This window comes from Pollicipes pollicipes, unplaced genomic scaffold, assembly GCF_011947565.3.
Source record: "Pollicipes pollicipes isolate AB1234 unplaced genomic scaffold, Ppol_2.1 Scaffold_4881;HRSCAF=5763_pilon_pilon_pilon, whole genome shotgun sequence".
In the NCBI taxonomy this organism is placed as follows: domain Eukaryota; kingdom Metazoa; phylum Arthropoda; class Thecostraca; order Pollicipedomorpha; family Pollicipedidae; genus Pollicipes; species Pollicipes pollicipes.
Window position 1 is genome coordinate 16,258,441 of NW_023596576.1, and position 13,365 is coordinate 16,271,805.

Consider the following 13,365-nt stretch of genomic DNA (forward strand, 5'->3'; position numbering starts at 1 on the left):
CCTCGTTGGCGTCCCGCAATGGACACCGAATGGGTGGTCGTGGCTTTAGCCGTCTGGCAGTTTGGACAATGAATACCCCACAATTTAGACGGACGCAAGATTGCGTGGCATAAAACATACAGATCGCACACCCGGCGTCCATTTCATTCATACCCGCAGGCAATTGAGACCCGCTCCTGGACGAGTCCGGCCTGGATAAGTGTAAACAATGGTGGAAATCCCTTTTCGGAATTGCATTTTAGGAACTTCGTTGTTTCGTTCGAACCCGGCCCAGACAACCAACTCCTCACTTCACAAACCACTGAATATACCAAATCGCTGGATTGTTGGGGTAGAATCCAGCGAGTGACTCCCAGTGACGCCACTGTGGGGTCGTTGCTAGCAAAAGGGCCTTCCTCCACGGCGCGCAACAGTGATGAGATGAAATCACGATGCACGCACAATTTCCAAAAATAACACGACTCAAGTTACCTTTCTTTTCATGATTATGTTTTACAGATATAAATAAAGGCAAATGAGCTTACAGCAGCCGATTCCAACGCGTGTCAGCGCAGCCTCAGACCAACCCGAGATGGCGTAACCGTAGATCCCTAAAACTTCGTGGACATACCATGCCGTACATACCTCAAAACCATACCACACATACGTTGAACAGTGTCATGTCTTCCATGATTCCATTTTGGCTCTTGTGCGGTATCGTAAGGGTCCTACATGATAACTTTTGGGTGTCGTGAGACGACTGAATAGGTGTCTTTTCAAGGGTTAAAAAGCGACTCTCCAAAAAATCCGGCTGTTGCACGATCGCGCTTTTCAGAATCAGACAACCGACTCGCTAGGTATGCTGTTTCTGGAATAAGTATGATGCCTCTTAGATCACCTCTCAGAGGTGATCAGAGGCCAGAGGTTAAAGGGATCACCTCTTGATCTCTAGACCTGACCGTGACATTGGTGGGAGGCGGAAGCAAACTATGCCAAGTTGCCAGCCATGCACTGCCAAAGAAAGGCCTGTAGGCATGAGGAAATTTGATATGTAAGGTCGCGTCTAAGGTCACACCTGTAGGTTGGAACGTAACGGTATAATGTGGTGCTTTGTTTGGTCCTCAAGCCGATCCGAATTGGAAGATGCAAGGGCATTGTACCTCTGGTACCATCGAGTATACCCGTGTTCATGTCAAGACATTCGTGTCGCTCCCAAAGTCGTGACCGAAGTCACCGGGACTGCTGTTCGCCCCAAGTTGAAGGTTGACCGGGGTATAGCGCGACCGGGGCCGCATGTGCTAAAGAAATGTTTATAGAGGGTTTTGTTCAATATGAAAACTTATTCTTAGTTGGAAACGTGTGTTTTACCTGTGGCCTTTTAGTGGAGTGGTATGAAAAGAGTATTTTCCTTGTCAGTGTTTAGAAAATGCAAAAACTTTTGCAGGATCTTTTAAAAACTTTGTACAAACTTTTCGTTGCATTAATCCGTCGCGCAAACAGCTACTAACATGTTCTGGAGGACGAAGCGTTCCGTCTCTCCTCGGTTTGGCATGCATGGATGTGATGTGTGGCTGCGTCTCTGCCCTCTTTGATACGTGTGTTGGCGATATGTGCTTGAGTTTTTCCCCTCCATGGTATTTGTGTTTATGACACTTGGTTCTATTATTCTCAGCAGCGGTACATTTGGTGGCTGTGTGTGCTATCTCATATCAATGCGGTGTTTGATTTGAAAAGGCAGTTATTTTCCTTATTGTAGATCAATGCAGAGATCGTAAAATTACTGTCCTATGTTTGGGTCTGATGTGGCCGTCACCTTTACTTCTTCTCGGAACACATACGGAGCGGAGCACATGCGGACAGTTCACCGTAGTGGTTTCTGATCTTGCATCCTATTTCAGATAAGTGCAAGGACAAGATTCGGCCGAAGCTGTGCAAGAACATGTTGAACCTGTGCTCAAACGATATATTTAAGACCAAGTGCTGCGCGTCGTGTTCCAAGCACGGCTGAGGCGGACGCCAGTGCAGCGGAGCACCGTGTCCCGAAGACGCTGCTCTGAGGATAACAATGTGATATTCACCGTGCCGGCAATGGCAGCTGGCGTCCGAGGCGTCCGAGTGATGCTGGTTTGTGTGCCTCCATGGGGGACCCATGGATGTACCATTCTAACAGTCTTATGTAATCGTTGATAGCGATGAACACGTTTAGAGAACAATAGACGTACAGCATTCGTGTTCAAGTTCTTGCTAGCCGCATCTGAAGCCATGCGGACGTGGGAGCGCGAAGAGCGATGGAAAAATTATGAGGTGTATAATAAACCGCCAGGGTAGATTGCAGGGAGTTACAGGACATACGGAGTGCCTGAAAAGAAATACGCTTCAGGTTTAAATATAAAGTTTTAATATTGCCCATACAACAACTTCATGCAACATGTTCTAAGCATTGCATGGGGAGTGCTTGCATGCATGATCGTGACAAGACGCCAATGCTGAACCGTGGGGATGAATAATCCAGCGCCGCTTGGCTCGCGGAATATCAAATAGCGTCGGGCGCTCATGACAAACGACAAGCCATCAAAGTGTCACTACCGCCATGATGAGCTCACTTATTTCCACAGTGAATTGACTGATCTGCTGTCGCCCGCTTCAGGTGTATCGTGACCAGGAGAGGTAAAGGCGCATATCTTGTCGCTGACAGGGCCCATAGAGGCAACATTGTCGCCAGCAGCGTAACGCGATACCAGAGAGCATTCAGTGACAATTAAATCATGTCCAGCAGGGCGATCAGATTGTTGCGTCAATTGGCATACTACGCGAAGAATATTTCGTCGACACGCTCATTTTAGGTGTCTCATTCATTCCAATAATTCCTTTCTTGTTTTTAAGCAATATCAACGTAACTGCTGTCACTAGGTATGCAGACACACCGGCCCTAAACTAGCCTAAATCACCTTCGGAACTTGCCGGAACTTCCATTAAAACCTTAAACCAAAGACGGGGTTTTCTTCCCCCGTTGCGGAGCAATGACGAGGGATCTCGACAGTCGGGTGACTGATTACATGCCACAGTTTGAACCAGCGCAAGGCGGCACTGAGAATAAAGCCAAATATTCAGGTGTCCTCAGGGCCGTGCCGCTTACAAAAACCTTGGGTGGGCGCCGAGCATAGCCTCAAACATCATCATAATCTCCACCATAACTTAGGCGTGCTTCAAGCCTGGCGCCGCGTGTGCGGCCCGACGAGCGCCTTTCGCCGCGCCACAGCAATTGGCTATATACGGGTTTAAACTAGGTTTCTGTGCACTCTGAAAAGGAAGGAATATATTGAGTTTCGGGTTTGGTTCAGATTGTGGGAGTGTGGCTGCGTAAAAGCTGAGCGAGAGGAAGTGAGAGCGTGCTGGAGGAATGCTGCGTGGGGATCACAGAAATATATAATCACAGGATCGTTGGAGAATTGAAAAAAATTAACTGTTCGAAAAAAACCAGGGCTGACAACTTATTTTAACGTTCTCATTTTGGCTCGTCGCTTAAACAATGCCATGGCATGCGTTTCCGCCAACTTGGCGCATCCCAGGTATTGCTGAACCTAGCCGTCTATTTATACCCTTTGCATACAGAAGCTCAACATGTTGTTTATTTATTTGCACACCCCGAAGACATAATATGTGTAGTTTTGTTGAGCTCATGTGTTTGTCGCTTCTTTAACAAAAGCCCGACTGTGTTCCTTAACTTAACGCAACTTCACCCGCATACATACTCGAGCGAGAGCATCGGTATACGCGGCGCTTTTGAGCCGTATTCCAGTACTTCTCCTCACCGAAGGTATGCGGAGGTTTTCGCTAACACATGATTTTCAACAGCACCGTTATGAAACAACAACACTCCGTCCGACATATTCGGAATATAATTTGGTCGTCTATGGGAATCATTTTGCTTCCAATACGGTTCACGGCAAGAATCCATCCCACCGCACTCGGGTTCTACTGGCCGATACGGGGCCTCACGCACAGGGAACCTCCTTAACACTCCTAGATCGGCCCACTTGCAATCGGCAACTCCTACACACGCCAACAGAGTCAAGTATACCATTGGCGCCCGCCTTTGAAAGCTGCCGATGTTTCCCTTCGCGATCACATAGCCTTTGACGTCGAAACGGTCGCAGTGCAGCTAAAAGGACGACAATCGTCCAGAGGTTCATGCTGATACAGAGGGCTCTAAGCACCTAAAAAGAACCAAAGCGCACCGTTGGGGACTGAGGAATAGTGAGCAGACATGGCATGTGCGATTACTAAGAGTATTGAGCATCGAGAAGGTCCTTGCCCGTCCAGAGTGCAATCAGAAGGTATCTGGACGGCAATGACCCATGTCCAAAAGGTCGTAACAATGTAGTTGAGTGCTCTGGTGACCAGACTGGCCGCTGAGTGACCATTGGGCCATCAGGAGCCAAACGAGCACTCAGGTGGCCGGATAGACCCACGGGCAGCCAAAGGTTCCCCGTCGTGACCAGAGATGCCCAGGCGGCCAGCAAAGCCTCTGAGCGGTCTAAAGGGAATCCCACCCACCAGAGGGTTCTCAGAAGCGAGGAAAGATGTTCAGATGTCAAAAGGGCCCTGCTCATCGAAGACAGTCCGAAAGCGGCCCGAGGGGCTCTAAGCACACAGAAAGCCCTGAGCCCGAAGTACACACAGGGCCGAGAGAGGTCGGTGCGGTCCCTGAGCAGTTGACAATGACGCCTTACGACGCACTCGGCTTCTGAGGCTACATGGTGCCGCCTGTTTCTCGCGTTAACAAGAGGGACGGGCAACGCGGTGAACCGAAGCCCGCACCTCTGGTTTTCCGGCCGACGTGCTAACCACTAGACTGGAGCGATCAGAATGATACGGGGTGATTCCAAGGCTGTTTAGCGTGTTGAAATGGATCTGGTGATCGAACAGGCCACTGAGTGGCCCGTGAGCCTTCAACAACCAGACTGGTGCTTAGGCGGCGTGAAGGGCTCTCGAAGAATTAAAGGTGCCCATTGGTGACCAGAGGGACGTTAGGCGACCAGAGGAGCGCCTGAGCAGCTTGAAGGAAATGCGACGGTTTTTTTAATGGCCAGAGGGCCCACAGTAAACAAAAGAGCCCTGGGCAATTAAACTGGCCTATAAGCGCTCAGAGGGGCCCTGAGGACACACCCATGCATGCCATCCCTGAGCGACCGAGGAGCCCTCGATCAGTTCACAGGTACCCTTGTTGTTAGAAAGGGACCTCGAAAGCCCAGAAGGGGCCGTACGTATTTGTGAGGGTCCCATGCGGGCAGAGTGCCACTGGTGGACGATAAACATTCAAATAATAAATGCGCAACAAACAACTAGGTAAGTGCACAATAAACATCCAGATAATAAGAACACAATAGACATCCATGTATGAAGCGCACAATAAACATCTAAATGGGCCCTGGAGTGGCCAAAGGGGCGTGTTAAGCCGTCAAAGCATCTGGTATTGTCTGGATTTATATCCTGGCAAATAATATTTTCCCGACAAGAACCCTCCTTTGTGGCTCTTGAGTCCCATTCTCCTCTTTGGGCTCTCCCGAGACAAGCAGTATATATATATATATATATATATATATATATATATACGTATATGTGGATCTGGCGGTCGAACAGGTCAATGAGTGGCCGGTAAGCCTTCAACAACCATACTAAAGGAAACTTGGGCCCTGAAGACATAGGGCCCAAGGTCCTGGCCAAGGTCAAGGTCAAGGTCAAAAGTTTTGCATTCAAAGTCGCATGTTTCGATGTTAATAATCAACCTCCCTTTGGGAGATCAACACACATATACACACACGCACGCGCGCACACACACGCACGCGCAAAGCACACGCACACGCACACGCGCACGCGCACGCGCACACATTCATATAAAGATATATATGTAATATATATTATGCTCATTTCGTATTTGGAACCCCCTCAACCACCACAGATCTCCAGCAATGAACAGCCAGGCTCTCCCTCATATGCAATTGGAGATAAGGAACTTCTGCAACTACGTAATGTTTCAGTTTTAAACGCCAATTTGAAACTAGCAGTGATATGTATAAAAGAAAGTTACTGACCCTGGCGATAACTTGTCAGTTTTCAACTAGGATTCTCAGGAGGGCGTGGGGGATGCGGCTCTGCTTCCCCCCCCCCCTCCCCCCGCCGTCTTTTGTAAACTAAGAAAGATAGGGCCTTGCGGGGAGACAAAACAGGGAATTGGTCTAAAGGAGACCCTGTGAACGGTGGTCAGTCGCATGGTTCGATGTCAATAACTAGCTCCCTTTGGGAGATTAAAGAACATTTTTTCCTGAAATTCAAAGTTACGAAGACACGACACGAAGCCATTTATATACTATATTGGGACACGAAGTGTTGCCACATGGCAACAAAAAACTTACGGAGGCATGCTCCTTGTTCACTTCTAAACACATTCAGGTTCTTTGTGTGTTCGTGAGAACATAGTTACGATGCTCCGTTAATTTAACTGAGTCGGCCAGCCGTGCGAAATTGGCGTTTTCGAATGCTGCTGCCCGCCGCCCGCGTCGGCCGTAGATCGCCGTGCAGTGTTGTTTTTTAATTGTCGTTTCTCGGAAACAAGAAATGATAGAGACACGTTTTTCGCGTAAAAACATACACACAGGTATGTAGAATACCTTAAAATAATGTAGATCGCGGCCTATGCTTGAACAAATAGCTTTAGGACAATATATGGTAGCTTAACTTCGTCACAGAAACAGGGTCCTGGATCAGGCGAGCATCGGAATCAAAGTTTTCCTAGACGGTGCCAAATGTCAAGCTTCTCTCAGATCCTGTGCAACTTGGACCATAATCCCGGAAAATTGCCTGATATCTGAAGTAACTTCTCGACTTAGGAAGGGAGCAGAAATGCAGCCTGGATTTTCTCAACTAGAGGGGGGGGGGAGCAGCAGCCGGTGGGAACTTATCACGCCTTTTTCTTATTTTCTGTCGGGAGCCATCTGTGGCGAAAAAAACGGTGGGCGTCAAGGAGCGTGATCCCACGATCTCCATTGCCTACGCCCCTGGGGAAGGAGGCAATGAGCCTTATGCCCTGCCCCTCCCCTCCCCCTTCTTAGCTTCATTCCTGGTTAATAGCTACACCAATTTTCACCAGACAAGATTTGCACAGTTAGAAGATGGAAGCTGAGAATGCTGTCATTCAACCGGAAATAACTTATTCCGATGCTGAAAATATGAATAAAAAGATTGCTTTTAAAGACCCTGTGCAGTTAGTATGCTCTAATAGGGACAAACCCCTTCCGCCAAAAAAAAAACAAATTGTCACTGCAGAACCATTTACACCTGTTGTCATTTCCTTGGCCCAGAAGTGTCGTCGCCCTCCAAGACCGAACCCGAGGTGCTTTCTGAAAGGGAGGAAAGCTAGGTGCTTGCGACGGCTACGGTGCGGCGGCAGCGTTTCCGGTGTCCCGAAAATGCAGTCTAGATAGCCATAGGCCACTTTTTACGTTAATTGGATCTATTCGCCAACTTTCCCTAAAATGTGCAAGCATCTCTTGTTGAGGGTAAACGCTTGGCCGCGGAGGGTTTAATGCCGTTATCCAGTTCAACGCATGGTCGTTATCTAATGAACAGTGCACGTAATTCATATGCACATGACGTAACATAAATCATTGGAATTCATATAATGAAGGGCGTCCAATAATCATTGATAATTGTATTTCGAGATCACGGGAAGAAGTGCTTAGTGAAGGGAGCAGCACTTCTTTTTGCTTTTCGGCGAGATCGTTGATGATTGACAAATCCCTGAAAGGTCAGAACAGCGCTGCTCGCGTCAAGGCAAAGGTTACCATCTGTCACCAATCAAGCGTGTGAACCCACCTGCACAACTCTGGCACGGATTCTCGTATCTGCTGCGCTGTCGCGCTTCATTCGCGGACTGCGTTTTGCCGCGCTTTGCTTCTCAACGCGGAAACGACCCTAACGCGGAAGCTCTGTCTCCCGTTTTTCCTCCCCCCCCGGCCGTAGATCCTTCAGGAAGTTTCCGACATTTCTCAGAGGACTCCGGCCGGCCTGCCTGTCGTCATCGCGTCCGGCCTGACTAAGCCGGTCACCTGTTGACCAGGCCCGCGTGTGGCGTCGGACCCACGTCGGTGTCCGGCGCACGGCGGCGCGCGGCGCGCGGCGAGCCAATCAATACGGCGGCGGCCACGCCGGCCGCGCCTGGTCCGGCCTCTGCTGCGCGGCCGACCACCACCCACCACTGCCCTCCGCGCCAGGTGAGCTCGCTCGTGGCCCCTCCCAAAGCTCCCGCCGACCCCCCGGCGGGGGGCAGGGCGGGGATGTCGCTCTGTGTCCCACCTGCTGCCCCCTTGCGCTGAGCGCAGCCGTGTTCAGCCAGAGCCGACTGCGCGCGCAGGCGCTCAGCGACGCGGGCGGCGCGGGGCGAGCCCTGCTGTGGCCCGCTCACGGCCCTCGACACGGGCCGATCGTTGCTGTATTGGATTACGGCTTGATTCGTTGATTCGGTTCTGGACGCCATAGAAGCAGCTGATGACATTGGGCAATCGAGCAACCAGGGTGGTCGTGGTGTTCGTTGACACAGACGGCCAGCATTTCGGCTGGAGCTAAAATTGTGCGGGGCTTGTTTGTTCTGCGAACGTTTGGCTTCCGATGGGCTCGATCATTGCCATTCGCGTTATCGTGTTTGCTGAGGGACTGCAAGCATCCGCGTCTTTTGACAGGCCGTGGACAGGCAGCTGCTGGCGCCCTATGGTCGCGTTGACTGCCGTTGCTGGTTGACGACAGTGGGCGGACGTGGGCCGACCGACCACGCGGTCTTGCTTCATTTGCGACAATGAGACTTGTGAAGGCGCTCGTGCCAAATGCCTGCTTTTGTGGCCCTCTGTGGCGATATCCTGCCGCATAAATTCGCGACAGTGACATTCTTAATTGGAGGCGTCGGTGGCTCAAAAGAATGTGGGTGTATCTCACGGGTGACGTCACACATGGCCAATGACACTCTTCATACTTATCTCCAAATGCAATGCTACTGAATTGTCAGTAAACGACAAAAGTGCAGTGCACTCACCCCCGTTTATAGATTGAATACCGCCGGATGTGGTATAGACCCAGGTTGTGGCAATCTCACCTCGTACTTTGCAGCTGATGTTCATCAATCATTTTGCCCAGGGATTCCCGTTAGGGATGCAGCTCAAATAATCATTGAATAGAGTATCATGCCGTCCATATTGGCCCAAATCATGATAAACACCCGTAAAATTTTATTTTGGGGTCGCGTTCTCTCTGCGAGACTTCTTGAATACGCCTCCGCTTTGGTCCATACCCAATGGGACCACGCCGGTCGAGATGATTGTACACAACACAATGCCCGAACGGATGTTGGGAAATGTATGAGATGCTTCCTACCTTTGTTCGCATTTAAGTGGTAAGCCCACTCGAACAATAAATAAACCAACTTCATCAAAGCGTCCCTTAGGTATGGAAATAGTTGTGCTTCCTGCTCAGTGGCCCGAATTGCTGTTGTCTGGTGCCTGTATAAGGCGCTGGTTTTGCTTGGTGACCGTACGAAAGGGCGAAAACGTTTAGTCCCCCTGAAGGCCGGTGCTTATTCGCTTCTCAAAACACTGTTTTGTGGCCCCATTCAAAAGTGCAGCACGCTGTCTACAGGGGGCACCAGGCCGTCTACAGATGGCAGAGGGCTTTGCGTGTGAATTTTCACCCCGCAGTTCCGTGACCTCAGCGCCACTCGCAAGCTAACCGTTGTGCACCATGTTGCAGACGTGGGTAGGTCTGAGAGGAAATCCGTCTGAGTACCAGCCTCGACAGTCCGTCTGAGTACCAGCCTCGACAGCCCGTCTGAGTGTACCCTTGTGTACAGAGTGTACACTTGTGGCCAGGTTAGTTGACTCGTCGCCGTCGTCACTGGGGCTTTACGACGCACTCAGCTGCTGGGTCGTGCGGCTCGCCTGCCTCTCAACCCGGCACGAGGGGCGGGCACAGCGTGTAATCGAACTCTGTGAGGTTAGTTGAGGCTGGCGCGACCAGGCTCGCTGTCGTTCGATGGCTGTCGGTCTGGGCCACTTACGCGCATCTGTGCAGATGTTGTTGAAACAGCTGTGGCCAGGTCTGCAGCGATTGTGTACGAGCGCTGCATGTGGCTCCAAGTGGACAGGCGGTTGCGAAACGATCTACGGATGCAACATTTTCGCGATCTGTATGCCGTTAGCTTAAGTTCTGTATTCCATTAGCTTACTAAAATTCAATAATTGTGCGCACTGATGGAATTAATAATTATTCGGACTTGCTCGTCAGAGGTGTTCCTCTTAGCATTTGTGTAAGCAATATTTAATGATAATAACTACATCTAAGAAAAAATATTGCATGCATTATATTAGAACTATGTGGAATGATTATTTCTTAATAAATGATGCGGCAGATGTATTTATATCATCAATGAAGCAAAGGGAACAACAGTACGATTGATGCCTCCAACTTAACTGTCACTTCATCTCGAACATTTTACACAAGTGTTATATAATTCTTCGAAAATGACTGGCAACACTTTTAATAAATTAAAGTGTATCTCGTTACCTTTCCTTCGCAAAATGATTTGAGCATTCCCAATTTCCATTTGGTGTGGTAATGGCCGCATCATCTAAGTTTGTCGATCAATAACCAGCATGCAATAAAAAATGTACACTGGAGATGTTTAGGATGCAACCCTCTTTCACGTTTGGTTTCGTGCTATTTTTTACAAATTTTATATCGCATGCTACGTCTACATTAGCTGGATTGTGCACACATCAAGTGTACTCAGTGCACAAATTTAGTGCACAAATTTAGAAGGCACAAATTCACTATACATTTTCATACGAATTTGTTTATTCAGCATTGTATGAGTGGAGTCCAAAATGCAATTTGGCTGCCTATAACTTAGCATAGCACACATGAAGTTGACCATCGCCGATCAAATCGTCTCTCAGCAGTTTATTAAAGAGGATGTTCTTGGTGCGCGCCCTGGCAATACAACGTGATGGCATGCAGACCTCCGTGACACGACCCGCCTAACTGACGATCGCGGCCTTCAGCTTATCTGGTGTGCGCGTCTTGTTGACATACACCTGATTGATGAGACCACTGTTACACCCATTGCTTCTCCGGTGGTGTGCAAGGGCTTAAAGGGAATGTTCCACCTTTGAAGATATCTAAGCAAACTTCAGATGTGATGAAATATGCCTGTTTATGACTATTGGTAGACTTTAAGTGGAAAATCCTGCTCTAAACAACAAAATTTATTTATTTGGTAAATATGCTCCTCACTGCGTCATTGTTTGATGGCATCATGGAGCATTTGCATGACGGTGAGGTGCTGCTTTACTCTGTGTTAGAACAGATCTATCAGTTGATGCAATAAATTTTAGAAGGCCCAGCCTATGGTTTACTGAGATGAGAAAGACGATGAAAACGCTGGTACAATTTGATGAACAGCCATTTCAACTTCCACTCTCACTTTCCCCTCAATTCTGGTTGGAAACTGACATCACAGCGTTTAAGGTATCATTTGTTACAATATCAACTTCAAAATCCTCTTGTCTTTGTCACAGCTCGCTAGGTAGTATCATTGGGTTCAGGCAAACAACGCCATGTTTTAGATGCACTCATATAGTTTCTTTTCCATTCATATTCCATGGAAAGGACAAAACTTGGAAGCAGACAATAAAACGGTCGCAATCAGCTTAATGCTTGCGGGTTAATGCAGGTCAGCATGGAAGCACAGCAAGCTTTTGTAGGTGAGATCCCTAGCTAGCCGGGCCAAGCCGAGCTGCGGGCTAACATTTAATAAAAAGGTTACGTTCTTTGCCTCAGCGCTTTACTATGTCACCTCGCGATGCTGAAGCTTCGAGCCACCACTTTAAAAGTTAGCTGACTGCAGGACCTTGGCGAAGCCAGACCGCACGAGGCAGGGCTAATACGATCCACATCGCAGCCGTGCCAACCCACGTGCTCAACTTTCAGGCCCACTCTTCTCTTCCGTGTCGGTCGGCGCGTCATACAACTCCGCCGCCGGCGCCGCGAGCCAATGGTCGGCGCGGCGCCGCCGCCGTGAGCTCGGCCATGTTCCTACTGCGTCACCGGCGCGGCTCTCAGGCGCGGCCGGAGCTGGCGCGCCAGCGCTCGCTCGCCGCTGCCGGCCGGGCGCCGCCGCTGGGCGAGATGGCACGCTCGCCATCGCTGCCGACGCGGCTGTCCGGAGAGGCGCCACCGGTGCCCCGCCGCTCGCTCACCGCCGCCGAGGAGAGCCAGCGCTTCGACGACTACGTGCGCTCGCTGAAGCTGTCGCTGTCGCTGCTGGTGCTCGTCTGTGTCGTGATCGGCGTCTACAGCCTGGCGGGCAACGAGCGGCTGCGCGCGTCGCTCGCTCGGCTCTGGCCGTGGCCACGGTAGGGGCTCACGTGCGGCTCCGACCCAACACAGCCTGCATCGCGTGCGTCCTGCCTTGTATGAGTCAAGGCCGGATGTGGTGGCGTGGTGGAAGGTTAGACCGCGGCTGTGGCAGGTAGGTCTCTCTGCCACCCTCAGACCGGGTCCAGGGTGTGGCAGCAAGCTTATGTGCCCTGTGTGGGTCGGTAAGGGGCGGGGTGGGTCCACTGCACTGCGCAGACCAAGTCCGAGTTGAAATGGGGTTTCTTTGCGACTACCTGACCTCCCATTAAAGCCGGAGGTGGACTTGGAGGACTTGTCTGCCCGCTGCAGGTCAGAGCTGTAGAAGAGGAGTTCGTCGTCTTCTCACGCGCCGGGGCCAGGGTAGGACATGCGGGAAGCTTTCTTCCTCCGGGAAGGTCGGGCTGCATGCCTCAGGACGCCAGGATTTCCTTCGCTGCATTTGCCAGCCTCGAGTTACGGACTGCACGCGTCTTATTCCGAAAGGGGTCTGCACGTCCCCTCCCCCGTCACGAACCAGCGGCGACGTCGGCTGGGTCAGCCAGTGGCGCCATGACAGTTGTCTGGGCTAGGGGAGGTCCTCTGTTGTGTCATACATTCTAACAGACAAGCTCTGGCCTGCAAGAGCTTATCCTTTGTTTCCTTGTAAACTCATGGGACTTTGTATGTTGTTTCGGCTTCAGTGTCGTGGCCGTTCGACCGCAGCCCTCCGAGTCTGTGATACCGTGAGGTGTTGGCTGCTTCCCAGTCCTTCCACCGCCACATTGCCTCGTTGCTTCTGCTGGACTGCTAGGCTCTGCGTGTACACACTCCTACATGCAGCGCTGTTTTTCTAGTCAGGGATGTGTTTTATTAACGCTGTGGAAGCGATCCCACCGCCTGAAATATACGCTACCCAGCCGAATCAAGTGGTTTCTTTGTCGTGGA

General features: G+C 50.4%; 1 protein-coding gene and 1 long non-coding RNA gene across 2 annotated transcripts in view; both read left to right on the top strand.

Annotated features, from left to right (window-relative positions):
• The window catches only part of LOC119100034 (A disintegrin and metalloproteinase with thrombospondin motifs 7), an 89,405-nt gene extending 87,097 nt beyond the window's left edge, over positions 1–2,308 (top strand). The window contains exon 24 of the mRNA XM_037223149.1: positions 1,878–2,308. Coding sequence (XP_037079044.1) covers positions 1,878–1,987 — 110 coding nt within the window. The 3' untranslated portion in view covers positions 1,988–2,308. The remainder of the gene's footprint in view (positions 1–1,877) is intronic.
• A 5,870-nt stretch (positions 2,309–8,178) lies between these two features.
• On the top strand, positions 8,179–12,093 carry LOC119099855 (uncharacterized). The gene is made up of 3 exons (XR_005094423.1): positions 8,179–8,252; positions 9,775–9,893; positions 12,013–12,093. It is a non-coding gene; the product is annotated as an uncharacterized LOC119099855 (long non-coding RNA).
• The last annotated feature ends 1,272 nt before the right edge of the window (positions 12,094–13,365 follow it).